The sequence below is a fragment of the Erigeron canadensis genome, chromosome 9, assembly GCF_010389155.1.
Source record: "Erigeron canadensis isolate Cc75 chromosome 9, C_canadensis_v1, whole genome shotgun sequence".
NCBI lineage: Eukaryota > Viridiplantae > Streptophyta > Magnoliopsida > Asterales > Asteraceae > Erigeron > Erigeron canadensis.
The window spans coordinates 5,511,110-5,530,645 of NC_057769.1; the positions used below are offsets into that span (position 1 = coordinate 5,511,110).

The 19,536-nt window shown below is 33.0% G+C and overlaps 2 protein-coding genes across 3 annotated transcripts; one reads left to right on the plus strand and one right to left on the minus strand.

The window, feature by feature from the left end:
* Positions 1-705: 705 nt before the first annotated feature.
* On the plus strand, positions 706-3,648 carry LOC122581823 (dolichol-phosphate mannose synthase subunit 3). 2 transcript variants are annotated; one of them, XM_043754115.1, is made up of 4 exons: positions 706-904; positions 985-1,128; positions 1,213-1,320; positions 3,287-3,648. In XM_043754115.1, the coding sequence occupies exons 2-4, from the start codon at positions 1,027-1,029 to the stop codon at positions 3,344-3,346; spliced, it is 270 nt and encodes an 89-aa protein (XP_043610050.1). In that variant the 5' UTR covers positions 706-904; positions 985-1,026; the 3' UTR covers positions 3,347-3,648. The 2 variants fall into 2 exon arrangements, with proteins under 2 accessions (XP_043610050.1, XP_043610051.1); XM_043754116.1 differs by having other exon boundaries at positions 1,025-1,128.
* A 619-nt stretch (positions 3,649-4,267) lies between these two features.
* On the minus strand, positions 4,268-7,477 carry LOC122581821. Its single transcript, XM_043754114.1, has 7 exons — positions 7,185-7,477; positions 6,609-6,980; positions 6,404-6,481; positions 5,550-5,747; positions 5,185-5,448; positions 4,980-5,041; positions 4,268-4,877 (listed from the first exon to the last, which is right to left on the minus strand). Exons 1-7 carry the CDS (start codon positions 7,369-7,371, stop codon positions 4,395-4,397), a joined length of 1,644 nt encoding a protein of 547 aa, XP_043610049.1. The 5' UTR covers positions 7,372-7,477; the 3' UTR covers positions 4,268-4,394.
* Between the last annotated feature and the right edge of the window lie 12,059 nt (positions 7,478-19,536).

Below are 19,536 nucleotides of genomic sequence, written 5' to 3' on the forward strand. Positions count from 1 at the left end.
CACCACCACCCACCACACACATACACACATTAAAAAAAATAAATAAATAACAACCAAGTAAGAATATGTTTTAGAATATGAAAAAAGAAAATAACATTTTATTAATTTTTTTAACGTGCTTTCAAAATTTTTATTTGTTTTCTAAATTTGAAACACTATAAAACTTGAAACCATTTCATAAACGCGCCAAAACTTTTTGTTTAGAACTTTAGGGCGCGTTTGGTTGTATAAAATGTTTTCTAGTTTTTTATTTCTAAGTTTTTAGAAAATGAAAGAAATTTTTATTTCCTAAAAAACAAATAAAAATTTTGAAAATGTGTTCTAATTAGAAAATTAGAAAACATGTTATTGATGTGAGAGGTAGGGAGGAATGAAATGGAAAATGAAAAACAAAAAAAAAAGATGTTTTCAAGTTATTTATGGAAAAATGGAAAACATTGTTTTTTGTTTTCTTGGAAAACATTTTTAGAAATCTATGATTAGAACGCCCCTATAGGTTTTTCGTTTTATGTTTTTCATGAAAAAATAAGAGGTGTTTTTCACAACCAAACGCCCCTATAGGTTTTTCGAATTGTTTTTGTTTAATTTGATGTACATTTGTATCATTGGATAAATCATTTTTTCCGTACATGGTTAGCAAAGTTATTTTGGACGGGCTAAAGTTAGTTGGGATATATAATCGGGTCAAGTCTACAAAGGTTTTACAACCCAACTAGTCGGTAAGTAAAACCTAGATTATGGGCCCTAACAATTGACCGCCGCCGGCACATCAAACACGCGACAACAACTCAAAACCAGATCAACACAAATATATGCAAACTTTTTCTTTTCTAATCAAGTTGTATATAACCAAAAACACTCTCTCTCTCGATCATCGTCTACATCAAATTCACTTTAATCCAAGGTAATCCAAACAGTCAGTGTGTGTGTCTATAAGTTTTTAGAAATATAGCTTTTAATTAATCTTATGTTATGTTGTTACAGACTAATATTGCTGCGAGATTAATACTTTTTTTGCGAATAGCGATGAAACATATTGTGAAGATTATGGCAATTTTGTTGGCTGTAACCGCCGTTTGGATTAGTTTATTGCAGAATGCAGTGATTCCACGGAGTCATACTTGGTTGGTGAGCCTTTTTCGAATACTCCTCAATTTTTTTATTGGTATCGTATACGTAAGCTAACCGTATTCTGTTTTTCCCGTTTAACAGTTGCCATTGTACTTCATTGTGTCCTTAGGATGCTATGGCCTTTTGATGGTTGGAGTTGGTTTGATGCAGTTTCCGACTTGTCCTCACGAAGCAGTTTTGTTACAGCAGGTAAACTTGTGGATTGTCTTCTTTGTGTCTTAAATTTAAGTTTTTTATTAAACTCGATTCGTTGATAATACAAGTGGATGAAAAGTTTGCAGGGCAAGTTGGGTAATGGGTCAAATTGGGTTTTTATATCACTTTTAGTCTAGGTTTCTGAATTGTTTAAATTAGTGTTCCTAAAATGATGTGAGAGGTTGTGATTCTCCAAATACACCTTGCAGGTCTTTAGTTTTAGCCAAGTTTTCTTTTACAAAAGTTTAGGACACTTGAAATTGCACCTCTAGTTATACACCCTTGCTGTGATGTATTGCTTCTGTACATCTGTCCTCTGATCAAAGAAATATGTTTTCCGGTTTTCACCATCTCAGTGTCCGATCTTATGGATCATGACAGTTTTCACACTTGAGCTTTGGCTCATTTGGTATGTGTGATGATGACCCATCAATTTATAGGTTGTGGATTCGAGTCTCATAATGGACACTTAGTAAATTTGACTTGGTATGTGTTCCCTTGGGAATGATAGAAAGAGATCAAAGATTATCACTGAAATGTTTTTTGTTGCCAAATGATGTGGGAAATTGCGCAAGGGCTTTGAGTCCCATTTGTGTATCGCAATTAGGGACAGTGAAAAAAATCTATTAATACTATATCCCTCCTGATGGCATTACCTAACCAATTTCGTTTATATCCACGAAATTCTTTATTTTGCTCCTGCTCTCCAATATAAAACAGTTTTTAACAGAAAACATTTCAAGTTATACTTTTGAATGTTAGGTTGAGTTGAATTTAGTAATATATTTTCTGATTTTGAATATCCTGGTATTTAGGTATTTTGCTCTATATGCCTTAGACTACGGCGGGTATCCTTTATTGGCATTACTCACAATTTTATCCTTAAGTTTGCTTCTGCATGCTTTCATTGTTACAAGGTCTGTATTTGCACTGTCACTTCTATTGGAGAAATGATTTGTCATTCAATCAATCAGAAGTTTATATCTCAACTTGAACTATGTTCCTTTTGAGCAGACTAGCAAGTTTTAGAAACAAAGCTTTTAAATAATGTATGTTATGTTTTTACAGATTAAGTTATTGCAAGTGAGCGGTGACCCACCTTTTTAATAGCAAAAATTAAAAACAATAAAATATGTTCCAGTTGGACAGATCACACACTTTTAGTATATTTTTTGAACAGATTGTGTTAATTATAATCACAATAACTAATTAGCTATGTCTCTTCAATAACTTATATATTGTGGTAATTATGCTCTATGTAGTTGATTTCGGTGGTATACCAGTGGTATACCGGTGGTATTTCGGTTTTCGGTCCTCCACTGGTATACCAATATAGATTTTTGTCTACAATTTCGGTACCGAGATTTTCGGTGAAATTTACCGAAATCTCACCGAAATCGGTCAAATTTCGGTGGTATTTCGGTGGTATACCAGTTTTTCAGATTTTTTTTTTTTTTATTAAGTTATATTTGTCCAAACTAAAAAACAACATAAGAAACACTAAAATTTTGAAGTATTAACACTATTCTATCAAATATTGACACTTTTAAGCTTGACTTTGATATTTAGATTGAGTATTAACTTAATATACTTGCTTTTTGTGTGTATAATTGCAATCTTTTTGGTATATATATAATTTTATATAACATTTTTCATAATATTATGATTACCGAAATACCACCGAAATTTTGGTCACGATTTATTAAATATGCTTAAGAGACCTTTTGCTGATTTGATTGATTCTCTCTTCATAAATCTTTTAATAAATGAATAAGACCCTTAAGAGGAGTTAAACATAACCCAAATGATGTCATTTATGTAAGCAAACTGGCTAGATTGCCCCAATACACCTATAGTGTCCATGTTTATAGTGTCTCATGTAATTCTGTGATATGACTTTAAATTGCTCAAAATTTTAACTGAAGGTGTCTAACAATATAAACTTGATCCATTTTTGTAGGATGTAATTGAGGCGAAGGAATTTTTGAAGCATAAGGGGGTGGACGTGGGTTCAGATTGACGTAAAAGGAACAGTACCCTTTTTTTCACCTTTGTTAAAATCTGATTCTTGATGGGCCGGAGATTACCCATAAGATCTTACAGTATGATTTTATGAACTTCACATACTAACGGCGGTAGTTTTCTTGTTACCTGTAAGTGTTTCGTATAGAGCCATGGTCGACTTCTTGTTACGTTGTATTCCTAATTGTTTGCCGTTTGGCTCATTGCTACATTATGGATTGAGTGATACTAAAAAGTGTGTACTCTGTATAAAAACTGATTCATCTGTTACTCAATTGTTACTTGTTCTATGTTCCGGTACGATTTAAGTTGGCCTCTTCTTTCTGGCATCTTGTTTTCACGTCTTTCCAATGGTTTATCAAGCTGACAAGCTTTATATATGTTTGGTCTTTCATATATTCCCCATTAACTTATATATGGTACAGGAAAACTGAAATGTTTATGAAGTGATGTTTGTAGTTTATTCAACCAGTGATCTATACTGCTAAGTGTATCTAAAAACTTGAATGTTTTTGCATCTTTCAAGATGTGTTTGAACCACCCAAGGTTGTCGAAAACGGCTGTTAAGCATTGTGTTTAAGATTTGGTAATTGCGATGGAGGTTTAAGTTTTGGTTGGCGCAATAAAAAAGTATAAAAAATGACAATCCTTTTGTCTTGATGCTAGTTTTTCTGTGTGGGTTGTGAGAGTTGTATCTGGTTTAAGCTGTGTTAATGCTAGTTTCTTGAGTCTGTGTGGGTTATGAGAGCTGCATCTGGTTCGAGTTTGCTGTGGTCAACTGAGACCCTGTGGATTAGTTGTTCATAGAGCTTATGGAATGTTTAACTCTTTTCTAGATAAGTGGTTTATTTACTACTGATAACTTTAATGATTTTAAACTTGATTTGCAAACCACTAGGCCAATCTGGGACATGAGGAGTGAATATCAAAGCAACATACAAGTTTTTTATTTGAAAGACTTTTTAACATACAACACATACAGTGATACAGGTGGGACATAAAGCTACCCTTAACAGCAAAACAAACTTGGAAAAGTAAACAAAGCATCAGTAGTACGCCAAAGATGGGTTTGCGGAGACAACTTCAGGGAGGAATGACATAGCTACTCCAGATGCAGTCTCAAACAATCCAAGCTTCTCGATCAGCCTCATTGCCAGATTCCCAGCAACATAAGAAACACCCGAGACTGCAACTGCTGTAGTCAAGTAGTAGGTGATAGTCTTAAAATACCCTGCGAACCCGTCACACCTATCAATATAAGCCTTGAATATCGCTAGCAAAGCGACGCCTACAAGAGATGCAATTGCAACCACTGCTATGGTAAAGTCCTTATCGCTGGTTTCATGAAATGCGTATCCATAGGCCAAAGGAGGGATGATACCAAACACAAGGAAAGATAGTATTGCAAAGAACAAGTGCATTGGAAAGTGCTCGACTCGCCCTAGTAACTCTTTGTACTTGTTACGAGCTTCTTGGTCGCTTGTTTGTTGGCTAGAGTATTTAAAGCAGTCGTCTCTTAAGTCCCATAGCTGCAAAATAATCAAATAAGTTCGACTTGAGTTCAACTTTTGTGCTGCAATTAGTCCAAATTAATTAAGAATCACAAGGGTTTAACAATACAGGTTACTCACATTGTGGCAAACAACAATAACCCCGCCAATTAGATTCGCCACCGCCAGGGCTATGATGCTCACTGCAAAATTTCGAAAATGTTGATGCAAAAGATTAACTTTTTTGATTATTTTATACCTTAAGGCTGTCCTAATTAAAAGCCATATTGTATACAATACTCTGGATGCGACGACTAGTACATTACAAGGGGATGAAAGTACTTACGTGTACTGGCATCACCAGCAGCGGCAGACGCAACGACACTTAAACTTGCAATCACTTCCATTAAGCCTCCATACACAACACTCTTCAAGATCTCAAAAGATGTAGAATCTTGTCCAACTGCCGTTTGTGGTTGACTTGGTACTTCATTGGATGTTTGTGGCGGCATATCGATACTTGTTTCATCTTTTCCTGGTTGTTCTCCCGGTCCCGGATGACTAGTTGGTAGTTGATCTTTCTGATTATATGTTCCTCCTAAATTCGTTCCTTCATTTTGTCCAACACAACTTTAATTCCAATATCGATTTTATGACAATTAGAAAAATTCATAAGACAATATATACCGAATTAATGCAACATTGGATCACCTGATATAGGAGGTTTGCCTGTAGTATATTTGATATTATCTCCAACAGTAGAAGGAGGTGGGCGACCAATATTTCCTGCTGGTTTCACTTGTTCAAAACTTGAATCTAAGTTATGTGATTCTGGTTGTTCATGACCACGGTCAACCTTTTCAATGTCTTTTTCTTTTCGGAAAACCCGAAAGATACTGAAACAGCTCCCTGCTTACATTCAACCAAACATTTTTAATAACCCACGTGTACATTATAACCTTGACAGTTATTAATTGTACAGATTTACTAGCTAGGATTCATTAAAGTTTTCAATCGGACTAAACATCTAAACGATGACTAGTAAATCCCAAAATACAGGTTGTGTAATTATAGTATATATTTGGATATGTCTGTAATTTTTGGTTGCTAGTTACTTGCTAGTTGACCCGTGTATTAATTTAACATTATATTATATATTTGTTTTTGCCAAATTTCTATAGAGCCAAAAGCTATACTTTTGCACCATCAATATTATTTCATACATAATCATATATAATCTTTAATTTGTTTTGTATTGAAGTCAAGTGTACTACATGTTTTTCTTTGCGACGTGCAAGCACGTATCATATCATCAATTATATTAATAGATGTAACTAAAACCAATTAAGTACGTAGCTCATGACGTGCTATACATTACTGTAGTACTAATTATCAACAAGAAATTATAGTTGTAGATATAATGCATTATTAATGGGGAATAAATGGGTAGTTGACTTCCGCAGAGATAATAATATCATAAAAGGAAATTAATTAAGTATTTTATATCACATAATAATATAATTAGAAATTTTGACTTTTAGAAGGGTCATGGCCGGATGGATTACCATCTTCACGAGAGATAGGTGGAATCGAATCATCTGGTTTGTTCCCAAATATTGGAAAAGGATTGAAGCGTCCATTATCTGACAAAATTTCATGCAAAATGTCACAAAATTAATTTATCATATATATATATATGCGTCGTAAAACTGTTTATCTGATTATTTAATTATGAACGAAATCATATATAAGAAATAGCTTCTTAATTACCCGAGGGAAAGAACACACTGAAGCAAGAAAAGCATCCAAGTAGATCGAGTGGCTTGTGTGGTATAGTGACTTGAGCCGGGGGCCTCTTGATTTTTCGACGAAGAATCACTTTGGTGATTTGATGCTTACAATTAGGGCAATGCGCAGTAGTATCCGTGTCAAGTTTAGGCATCCCCTTGACGAATTCTAGCTCAACTTCTTCCTCCTCAAACTGATCTTCTTCTTGGATCACTTGCTGTGGTGTGCTTTTAGTACTCGTACTTCCTTCTTTATTGCTACTAGCATTCACGATCTCTCTTTCCTCTTTCTCTTTCGCGTTGTTTTGATGAACAACGTTTAGAATCTTATGCATATCAAGATCTTCAAACGCTCCTGATGAAATTAATTTGTTTCCAAAATCATCAAATATATATATATCCATGCAAGTTGATGAAACACTTTTTTAATTTCTAACATAATCAATAAACCTAAAAATGTAACGTCTTTTCTAGTACCAAAACTATTTTTGTCATTTAGAGGTCGTGGGTTCAAATCAGAAACAGTACTATTTGTAAGTACTTACAAAGTTACAAATACCTTGTATGTCCAAGTAAGTGCTATTTTCGGTTAGTTTTCCCTTTCCGTCGCCATTTTCAACTTTTGGCACATCCGGGACAACAACATCAGAGTATTGATGTCGAGTCCTTGGTTTCAACCCGGCATCCATCGTGTCTTCCATGTCGGTATCCATCTCCGGCCGTCGCTTGTCCACGGCTACATCCATGTATATATCTTTAATTATTGCAGCTAGCTTCTCAAAAACCACTACCACCACCACAATATAAGTCAAATTAAGGGTTCTCTTCCTAGCTATAATAAGTAGCTATAATAAGCTTATAATATGGCTTGGTCGCTTATGAGTAGCTTAGTAGATATATAGCTAGGCCGTTCCCATTTATTGCTTTTATAGGCACCATATAAAGTCAAGTCAATGCCAACGCCAAAGTTGTTACAACATTGCGTTCATATTTTTCAAGATAAATTTAATTTACAAATCTATAGGAAAAACAGTAAAATATACTCGTAAGCCTTGGCTATTTTCAAAAAGGGTAAAAATAGAATAACTTTAACTTTTAGATTAAAATAGAGGGTAAAAGATCAAATATCAAATTTAAATATTGACCTTTGATTTTTTTTGAAAGCGAGTTATTAATAATACGTTATTATTCGAGACCCTACAATAACATTTAATTAGTCGTTTCGCTAGAGTCGAGTATGTTCAAATATGATTTTATTGATTTAATTAGTATATGTAAAATATGAAATTTTGTGGAAGCCTACCTCGTTATATCCAAACAAACATCGTTCATACTGATTTGGTTCATAAAAAACACAACAAATTAATGATATATAATATGTACTATCTATATCGCATTCTAGACTATTCGTATATGAAAACTTAAAAAGAAGTACAAGAAACTTTGGATTGAATTAGCTGAACCGTTTTTATAGTGTGAATATACTTTTTTCGTATTTTTAATTTTCTCTTGAATATACAATTAGTATTCTCATCGCCTTCATCAATAGCTGGCAGATACGAATAGTTTAAATTATTATATCCATTTAAATATATAGACGACTAAGCATTTGTTTACAATTAAATTGTTTAGGACGCAAATGATGAAAACTACAGTTGAAAATAAATATTCAGATTATAAGTAAATATTTGAATTGAATAAGTAGCTAGTGCATAGATTTATGAAAGCCAAAATAATTATAAATTTCACAACAAATTAAAACAATATCTAATCTATCTAATATTGATATATAACAATAATGGAGAAAGCAAAATGTAAACAATCTTATTCAGAAGAACAAATATTTTCAAGGTTGTATACTAATAATACATATACATAATACATATATAGTTTTCTCTTGTTTTATCCAATGTAATTTATGAAGAAAAGATAACAAGCAGTTAGTTGAGTTAATTAATTCTTTTTTTTCTTTCGTCGTGCATACCCTAAAACAAGGTATTGTCATGCCAAATTTATTAATTATTTATATATTCCAATAATTATAATATAATTATATATTTTAGTCCCCTAAATGGAACTATTGAGCGCAGTACGTATATTACTTTCTAACAATTATATGATGTCTTATTCAACAATACAACAAGTTGTTGTTGTTGTTCATTTCGTTGGTTAACTTCATTATAATAGAACCAAAACGTACAAGATATATATTTATTATTTAGTCATTTAAAAAAAATAATGAATATCGAATTGAATTAACTTTCCGGCCAGTTTCCACCATAGAGAGGTGAGAGCACACTCATTAGGAAATGTCGATTGTCTTTGTTCCCTCCAACTTGATGAGATAATATTCAATGAAAATTTCTACAAAACTTTCCTAACAACCGGGATTAATAGACATCAAACATATGTCGGACAAAATTAAGTAACTCGATCATCAAGTGAAATGGTATCATTGAGATTTATTATATACTCGTAGTAACTTATAATGAGCACTGCTGATCAATAAAGAAAATCAATTGTTTTAATCGGTCTTGCTCTCTCTTCAACTTAATGAAGTATCTAACGAAAACTTCACTGAATATGTATCTAGCAAATTTCAAACTTCCATTGATAGATAAAACCTAAATGCCCGGCCCATATTTTAAATTGGTATATATGTCATTATTATTTACTATAGTAACTTATCCATATATTATGAAATGAAATGGGTAGTGCGTATACAAATGAAAAGTCTACGAATTTTTCCAACACATTGTCTAAACTCTAAAGCATGTGTCCCATGCTATAATTTTTTAATATTGAATTATAATTAAGTGTGAACGAATAAAAAATATGGGTGTAGTGCCACGTCACTTGTATTCATTAATAAGCTTGTGTTTATTAAAAGTAAATGTTAGGTTTATCGGTCATTACTATCGCCACCTACATACCTAGCTAGGTGTAAGTATTTTCACATTTCTCTCGCATGCTCCAAAATCCGAAGTCTTTTTTAACAGTGTCGAATAAAAGATAATGAAAATATATACAGAATAAAAGTAGTATGAAAGACAATAAATATTTAGAAAGAAAATAGATTATTTAGTAATATTAGAAATGAATATAAAAAAACTACAAAATAATCTAGTTACTTTATATAGTTTTCCCATCATTTTTAACATGTACCAAATTCACCGATTACCCACGAATTTTGTTTCTGGTTTGACGATCCAATCCGCGAACCAAAGACAAAAAAAACACCAAACGGGTAGAGGTGTGTTTGAGTTTAATGATTTTTGGTTTAACTAGTAATTGATTTAACTAGATTAAAAGATTAAGTATATTTTTCATATCTAAAATACCCCTATTTAAACTTAAAACCTTTGTATATCATCTTTTTCCCCATTATAATCTGTAATCATAACACACTCTCATCGATCTTCTATCACCCTCCGTCGCCGCCCTCCTTCGCACCCCCTCACTCGATCTCCACCACCGCCCTTCATCTCCACCGCCGCTGCAACGCACGAATACTATGCTTGTCAAAATAAATACATTAAATGCATGTGATGAGTAATTATTAAAAGAAAAGGTTGAGTAATTTTTAAGTACTTAGTTTTAATGTAGTTGATTTTAAATTTCTAAGTTTAAAAACTTGTAATTAATTTTTTGAAGTATTGAAAACGTTTGAATCTTATAGTAATATAATATATGAATCTATATATTAATGTATGTTTAAATTTGGGTTCACCGAACTGAAATGAACTGAAGTGAATCTACCGCTCTGAACCAGATTTGTGGGACCTTGTAAATTGTGATCCTGAATCACAAACCTGAACCGAAGTGAATCGCGAATCAGGTGATTATGACGAACATACCATTAGTAACCACTATAGAAATGAAACCTTTTATTATAACAAAGAAGCTTATCTATTTGAATTTTTAAAGTTCTTCCGATCCAATGCTTACAGTGCATTCTCGAGTTTAATTTAAAGGAAAAGAAGACGAAGATAGGATAGAAAAAGAAAAGAAAGTTTTCCTTCACAATCCGGCCAATATTGGCTGGAAAGTTTTTGATCAAAAAAGGGTCACTTTTTCCTTTCTTACACTTTCTATTCTTTCATAAAAAGAACTCAAGAATGCAAAAATAAAAGATTTCCTATCCATTCTTTTTTTACCCCTTGAAAAAAAAAACTCAAGAATGCACTCTTAACGTAACGAAGAGGTTAATGAAAGAGAAAATCACATGATTAGCCAAATTTCATTGCGATTGTATCAAATTAGTCAAAAAATTTTGGATTTTCACAAAATAACCAACAAAATCACAATAAACTGACAAAATCGCAATGAGATCTACAAAATCGCAATGAGAACTTCAAAATCGCAATGAGATATTGTAGAATCGCTACGTGATTCTGAGAATCGCAATGCAAATCTGATAATCTCGTAGAGATTCTGCAGAAGAATCTCATAGAGATTATGCAGGATCTCATAGAGATTCTGTAGGATCTTATAAAGATAATGCAGAAGAATCGCATTGCGATTCTCAGAATCTCATTGCGATTTTCATAATCTCGTTGCGATTCTTTATAATTTTATTACGATTTTGTAGAATCTTATTGCGATTTTGATGTTCTCATTGCGATTTTGAAGATCTCATTGCGATTTTGTTGGCTATTTTGTGAAAATTCAAAAAATCTTGGCTAATTTGATATAATCGCAATGAAATTTGGCTAATAACGTGATTTTCTCTATTTATATATGTAAATGTATATGTATATATGTATTTATTGATATTAAACGTTAATAATCAAATGACGCGCAAGATCGATCATGATGGTCGATGTCATTGACATGACATCATAATTATACTCCATAATTATATTATTATTAATATTTAATACCAAATTAATAAGGCTAGCTAACATTAATACATAAAAGGTACCGGTATGATGGGCGAAGTCCGGTTGACGGGAATGGGGATAAAAAAATATTATCTTAACATTTTTAACGTACATGTAAATTTATTCATATTAATATAATCTTAATTACACTTTTGAAACTTATATTCAAAATATAAAAAATCTTAGAACATTAGTTTTTAAAAGTTTTCTATTTTGCCACTTTTCATCTATTAACTTTAACTTATCAAAAACTTATCTCTTCAATGAAAAAAAAAAACTTTTTCTAAGGGTTTTTTCATTTAAATTCTTATGCATTATGTAAATAAGCTATTATTCAAAAGTTTGATATTTTTCAACCTATTGGAAAAAAAAAATTTCTTTCTCAATGATAAAAAGTTTTTGAATAACTTAATCATATATTAGAAAAAAAAATCATTCTTTACCCTTACAGAAAGAAGGTTTACACAAAAATTTTTGAAAAATAGAAAGTTGTAAACAAAAAATCAAAATAAAATCTTTGTGCAACATAAATTGGACCTACATGTATTCAACAAGTCACCGTCTTCATCAGTGAGGTTTCTTTCGATTTCACAATTTTCTCTTTTAAAATCTTCAATTTTCACCGTTTTTTGACTCATTGGAGAGGATGAACTATATAAACTACTTGTCTTTGCGCGGCTAGTGTGTAGATGTGGTCGATTGGGTGACTCCTTGCAACATAGTTAACGTGAGATGAGTAACTCCGAGTAGGCCTAACTAGCCACCAATGTCTTTGAACATATGGACTTCTCCTGGATTAGTTTGGTCTTTCCTTAACGCCAAAGATGGATTGCTGAAAGGTTTCACCAATGAGTCGGGTGTAAGGGTTTTTGTGAGGTCTTATAACCTCCTACATACAAACTTTCACCTAACGTGAGTTATGTGACTTAAGTCACACATATGTGATGTGAACGTGAGATATGATATGTGATGTGAACGTGAGATATAATGTGTGATGTGAATAGGCACAATTAGGATTGATAATCCTTTGATGTTTAATGTAATATGGGATGATGTTTGATGTGACTAATTTATACCCATTACCCACATCATTATTGGCCATTTTAATATATGTTTTTAGTCGTTTTTGTATGCATTTGGCGCGTTTATGGTGTTTATTAGTGTTTACAGGCTCTAGACAGGCTACGCGTCCATTTGGTACATTTTCGGTTGATTATTGGCCAGGAAATACGTTATGTTGATGAGAGTCGATTTGAATGGACGAGGCGGCAGAGCTTAGCAAGTAATCGAGACCAAAACAAGTTGGTCCTGTACAAGCTCTTGACTGCGCCGCAGTCCTGATCCACGGAAATAAATGGACAAACCCCCACTGCGCCGCAGTGGGGAGAGCAACAGAATGACTGCGCCGCAGTCAAGGGAAGATGAAAGGAGGTCGTGGATTCATACTGCGCCGCAGTGGTGGTCACACAAGCCACTGCGCCGCAGTCAGCTGAAGTCAAGTCGACCAATATCCCACTGCGCCGCAGTGGGAGAAGTCAAGACCCACTGCGCCGCAGTGGGTGCACGGGGGAACAGACCTTGTTTTGTTTCTGCATCAGATTTTTGAGGAAGTATAAATAGAAAACCCTAAGTCGAAAATTAGGGGATCCAAACTCTTTCTAGAAGCTGCTCTATCAGGATTTTTCCTTCTCCAATCAAGTGTTTCACTTAGGCGGACTCATCGAAGATATTACGGGCACTCATCTAAATCGTATCTACATTATTGTCTTGCAATTTTATTTTCTTCAAACAATTGGTACATCATGTTTCTCTTCTATTTTATTCATTATTGTGAATTGATCATGAGTGGCTAACTGTTTAATCATCCACCTTGATGAAACTAGACGGATAATGTGATTGCTATATTTCTAATTCAAAAGGGTTTATTTAATTATCGTTGTTCTGAGATCTTGATGATATTAATTCTTTTCATTAATTAATTTCGATATTGGTTCCATATGATTCTTCATTGGTGGTACCAGTCGAATATGTATGTGATTTTAAAACGGTAACTTGTCTATAAGTAATTATCACTAGTTCATGGTATGATAGTGAATATCATTTTAAGAAAAGATTAATTTTGTCAACGTGATTGATATCGGTTGGTGGTACCATGTTAATGTCACATAAGTTCAATTGATAATTTGATAGTTAATAAAACTGATTGTTAGAAGAATTGTCTTGGTCTTGGTGGTACCGGCTTGGGTAATTCGACTAGTAGTTAGGTGATTCAATAATTTGTTCACGGTTGGTGGTACCACGTGAGTAGCTTAATCTTGTCACGACTATCTTATAAACTCTAGAGAATTTGTTTTTCATCAAATGCAATCACATTTGAAGTTAAGGGAAGTCAAGGTGGATGACTTTTAATTATATTGTCTGAACTTCTCTTTTAAATTTATGCAATCATTTTGCAAACCAATTTATTCAATTGTTAAAAAGGAATTTCGAAGCAACACCCGTTTACCAAACCATTTTACGAGCAACTAATCATTTCACAGTCCCTGAGAACGAACTAGACTTACCTGTTAACTATATTACAAACGATCGGGTCCACTGCCCGTGAGTGCGTAGTAGTGAGTTCTTTGGTAGTTTTAGTTTATAAATTTAAAGCTCGATTTTGCACATCAATGTTATGCTTTGACTTGTGCCATAACGTTTATAATGTATTCTTTCAAATATTGAAATGTACAAATGTTTTATAAACTACTTGTTATATATCTTACATATCTAATTCGTTAGCTAACACTTGCTCTTTTTAAATGTGCTGTGCCCTCAGGTCCAACATTAGTGAGCAGGTAGATGTGAGAAGATGTGAGGCAAGGGTGTATGATCTTGAAGCTGACTTTAATCACCTATGATAAGCTCATTTATAGACATTCGTTTATTATGTTTAGATGTTTTACGACTTTGTCCTGATGTATAAGTATTTGACATTTATGTTGGCGCCATATTGATTTCCTTGATTATTGTTATGATACCGATTTGTTAACACCGTGTTTTAATAAATGGCAATTCCGGTGGGAATATTGTACACTTTTTGAGGCCGTTAAGCGAAATTTTTTAGAAACCCATATTTTTAAACGACGAGTATTACACATGACTCCTCACATTTTTCAATACTATAATAGTACCGGTATCACTTTACAAGAACTCATAAACATTTTGTATAAATGTTATTTGTTAATCTTTTAAGAGCATTTTCGGTGATGAGCTGATCGATAATTTTCTGGTTATATTTTATTAAACCGTATAAATAATCCGCATATCAAATGGCGAAAACTAAGTTCAAAACAAGTGTAGACATTTATAAGATTTTAGACTCTTTAAACCATATAAACATAAACTATTCTATAATTTGGCCTCTGGTAACTTGTTTGTAGTTAAAGAAAATTAGTAATACTCAATACCGTTTTCTATGAGTTTTCAGTCAAAATACCTTGATAGTGTATGACAACCATACCTTTAACTTGCCAGATGGTCTTTGATTAATAGAGCATTAGATTTTGTCGATAAAAAAATTCCTTTTTTTTTTGCTATAACTAGCATAATACTTGAGCAATTCGACGACAATGGTGGTGACGACGGTGACAATTGATATAGATAACTGGTGTAAAGAGCTAGTATAACTAATTTAAGGGTGAATGGTCATTTCGCATCAAAATCTTTTCAAATGGGAGGTTCATTAAAATCATTTTAGTGTGTTCTACAGAAGTGTGCGAGTTCCAACTTCTAGCATACTGCTCATCTTGAATATCATTGCTGAGATTTAAAGCATTAGCATCTAACATTTGACGTCCTAAAAAAAGTTAAATACAATTTAGTTAACTTGCAACTAACTTTCGTGTAACTCTTCTTAAGAAAAGAGGTGAAGAATTTTGTATAATAGTAAACTAAAGACAAAGATTAGAATCATGTGAACCTTTTGATATTTAGGTGTGTTTGGTAGAAGGAAATCATAGAGAATGGAAATGTAATAGAGAATGGAAATAGTGAGAAAGAGAATGGATTCCGTTGTTTGGTACCTACAGAGAATGAATATATATAAAAAATAAAATTTTAAATAATAATATATTTATTACATATAACATCTTTAAAAATTTTTTTTTTTTTCCATTCTCACCCATTCTCTACAATTTGTAGAGAATGGAATTGATTCCCCTTTCTTTTTTCTCATTCCCTTTCTTCGTCGCAAACAAACAAGGGAAATCTTTCTCATTCCCTTTCTCCCCTTTTCATTCCATCATATCAAACGCCTCCTAATCCGTCACAGGCTATCAATGTAGTAGCTATGAGGGCTTGATAAAACGGAAGATACACAATTCCTCAATAGAGTTTAAGTTAAAACAACACCAAGATGACACATATTTCCGGGAGATTTGATCGATTTTTGTAACATAAATAACTTGTTATTAAATAGAACATTGGATCATATATAAGTTTAACAATAACAATAGATGTTGCAGCGATTGTCCTTCCACTTGCAGCCTAGTGGATGGATATTTGCCAATGATGCTTTAAGCTTGGGATAACATAGGTTCGAATCTAAGACGGGCATCCCGAGTCCTTCAATGATGTCTTGTTATTCAGATTAAAGGTTGAGGGAGTAGAATTTATTTTTATTGAACGTTAGATCGGTTTAGTTGGAAGTTATTTCCTCTCCGTGATTTCCTAAAACTTCAAATGATATTTTGTTTGAAAGATGTCAATGTCGATAAGTAAGGCGAACAAACTTTTACTATTCAAACGTAAAAAAAAAAATATATATAGAGATTTGATAGCAATCGGTGGGTATGACACTAATTGTTGGTATATATGATTGGAAAAAAAAAAAAGAACGTGCCACCTACAATGTCCTGTATAGGTGTAATCTTTTTAATGGCAAATTGGCACTTATTGCGTGTGAAATCGGAGACTGTACTAATTTGAAAACTATTATTTTCTGACAAAGTGTGTTGATTTTAATGAAACTAGTTTCATCCACCAAATTGCTTGATGACCAGGAATAACTTACATTATCTCATCCACCTCTAATAAATTAACTTGTTGGTGCATTTCCGGATGACAACATCATTATAAAAGTTTGTCTTGAGTCTACTGAATATGTATTTGTAATAAACGTTAAGTTTTCACGTATAATAAAGTCAATCTCGACCGTTGACCAAGTCAAGCTTGACCTTTGACCAGGTCGAGCTCGTGTGATGTCCAAGATGGGCTTCGGTCCATGAAATTCTAGGTCCGTTTAGTCCATTAGTTTTAGTATAAATAGAGATTAAACCTTATGTTTAAGGTGAATCTTCTAGCTTTTGTTTCATTCATATTCTCGTGTTTAGGAACTTGGTATTTACTTGTAATTGCAATTACTGAAGTAATATACGGTTCCACTTTATTCATCTTCGTTTTCGTGTTAATATATTGTGTTGATTGCTATTATATGAGAATTTTCGCACTTATACATTAGATACTTAATCTTGTTAGATCCGGTGGCAAAGGGACTTTCATAACTCAAATGTCAAAATCATTCATATCCTATCCATGTTCACCTGTAGAGGTGCACGGAAAAACCGGTTAACCGAACCGATTCGAAAATTAACCTATAACTGTAACCAGTTAGTAACCGATATCATACTAATCGATTATAGGTTTTTAAAAACTGCCAGTTACTAGTCGATTTGGACTTATCAATAACCAATTAATAATCGGTTAACCACAAACCGATTATTTTGTTGGGATTAAACCGGTTAACCGGTTAAGGGGTACGTAAATTATATTTATTTTATAATATATACTTAATATTCATACTTACCTCCCAGTCCTCCCACGTCCCACCGATCGATTAGTATTATACCCAATAACCCAATTAAATTCCAATCGCCAAATACAAACCCTAATAAAAAAAACCAATCGATCAAATCCCCAATCAATCATCACTTCATCATCAATCGATCGAGCAATTACCAATCGATCAGAGTAATCAATCGCAATCCCTGTGGTGAATTATAATTTAATTCTTGATTTCTTTCAATAATCAGACGATCAGAGTAATCGATCGTTTGTGATGCAGCTGATGCTGCTCTTGTTGCTGTTTGTGTTGCTGCTTAATGTTGGTTGCTTGTGTTCCTGTTTTCTGTTCTGTTATGTTTCGGTTTCTGTTATGTTTTCTGGTTCTGTTTCTATGGTGGTTCTGTTCTGTTTGTGTTCCTGCTTAATTTTAGCTATGTTAAACACTCTGTTCTGTACTGTTTCAAGAATATCGGTTAACTGGAATAGGTTAACCATTTCGGTTAACCGGTTTTTATAAACCGAAATCGGTTCTATCAGTTTGATATTTTTCATGGAGTAATCGGTTATTAATCGGTACCGGTTAACCGCAACCGGTTAATTTAAAAAAAAAAAAAAAAAACCGAATACGGTTATTAAATTAATTAACTGAAACCGGTTAACTAGTTTTGACACCTCTATTCACCTGCCTGATATATTTCCAATACTTTAAATATGAAGTTGGATTGATCATTGATGTAGTAAAACTGTAACAGTATAAAACATGAAATTGGGCATAAGGATTTGTAAGTATGTAACCCATAGCCCAATAAATAGTTTGGCCCACTAAGTCATGCTATGTTCTCCCTGATTTACTCAATGTTCCAACCCATGACTGTTTATTTGACTTTGCTTTGAGAGCCACAAGCCCGCAACAATTCTTTTCTTCTCCATTAAATACCAGGAATTTGCCACTCATGTATTGAGAGCGATTTTTAATTGATTGTTGTAAAAAGGATATATTTTCTTTTTTTTTTCTTAAGAAATGTGTGAATTATGTTTAAAGGTTTAACATACGTTGTTGGAAGTTCTTCAAACATATAGTATTCGTGGCCACTCTCAATCCTCAATTTATACTCCATATTAAAGCAAACTATCCCCTTCCCTCATTCAACTCTCTACCTTTAAATTGTTTAATTTATCATTTTAATTTACACTACATTCACATACTTTATCCCTGAAATTCTGAAATTACACTTAAAAAAATCTACAATTACCTAAAAACTCCATTGTGATGAAAACCCCATTCAACTCTAAAATAATTGTTGAAAGTATTGTTACGGATAAGAAAAAAACATCTTAGTTACCATAGATTATATCACGGAATGTTTAAATACTAATTATCTTTTTATAACTCACGAAATTACTAACCAGTGTTGTCCTTTTTTATATTCGTACTAAATTCTAATCTTTGACTATTTATTATTTTTAATTTCCATGGCCTCCTACCTTATACAATTGCAAGTGGTTATTTTTCGTGATTAGTTTTTGCACCTAATCCGCGACTTATTTTTAAAATGATGAATACGGTTAGATGTTGTATTGACGCATCTAATGAACGTAACCTGAACGTTATAAACCGTTACGGCATCTGACGCGTTATATATCGTCGCCTTTGCAACGTGCAGCCACCACTCTAGTTATAATAATATATATTTTTAGTTTATATATATAATGGGTAACATAATAACTAAAATTACTAAATTGGACGGTAGTTCATTCCTTATGCACTTTGCCTCTGGACTCTGGAGTATGGACCATAGTCCCCTGATTCATGATTTGTTCTAGTTTGGGTTTCCAATTCGGGATCGTAATTCACAAGGTCCCACGAATCTGGTTCGGAGGGGTAGACTCATTTTGATTCGTCCCGGTTCGTTGAACCCGAATTTAAAAATACATTAGTAGATTTAGATATTATATTACTCTAAGGTTCAAACATTTCAATACTTCAAAACACAAATTACAAGTTTTTAAACTTGAAATTTAGAATCAACTACATAAAATAAAACAAATACTTAAAGAGTACTAAACCTTTTGTTTTAGATAATTACTGTGGGTAAGATTGGGTTGGTGTGGATCGGTTTGGCTCAAAACCGAACCGAGCCTTTCGGTTTGTGAAAACCAAAAACCGTTGGATTCGGTTTTGGTTCGGTTCGGTTTATCGGTTTC

Excerpts from the sequence above, each read along its gene's own strand:
- LOC122581823 (XM_043754115.1), top strand. The coding sequence starts at position 1,027 with ATGAAACATATTGTGAAGATTATGGCAATTTTGTTGGCTGTAACCGCC. Across the intron at positions 1,129-1,212 it reads CACGGAGTCATACTTGGTTG|TTGCCATTGTACTTCATTGT; the intron begins GTGAGCCTTTTT and ends CCCGTTTAACAG. Across the intron at positions 1,321-3,286 it reads AAGCAGTTTTGTTACAGCAG|GATGTAATTGAGGCGAAGGA; the intron begins GTAAACTTGTGG and ends CCATTTTTGTAG.
- LOC122581821 (XM_043754114.1), bottom strand. The coding sequence starts at position 7,371 with ATGGATGTAGCCGTGGACAAGCGACGGCCGGAGATGGATACCGACATG. Across the intron at positions 6,482-6,608 it reads CAGTGTGTTCTTTCCCTCGG|ATAATGGACGCTTCAATCCT; the intron begins GTAATTAAGAAG and ends AAATTTTGTCAG. Across the intron at positions 5,042-5,184 it reads TGCTGGTGATGCCAGTACAC|TGAGCATCATAGCCCTGGCG; the intron begins GTAAGTACTTTC and ends GAAATTTTGCAG.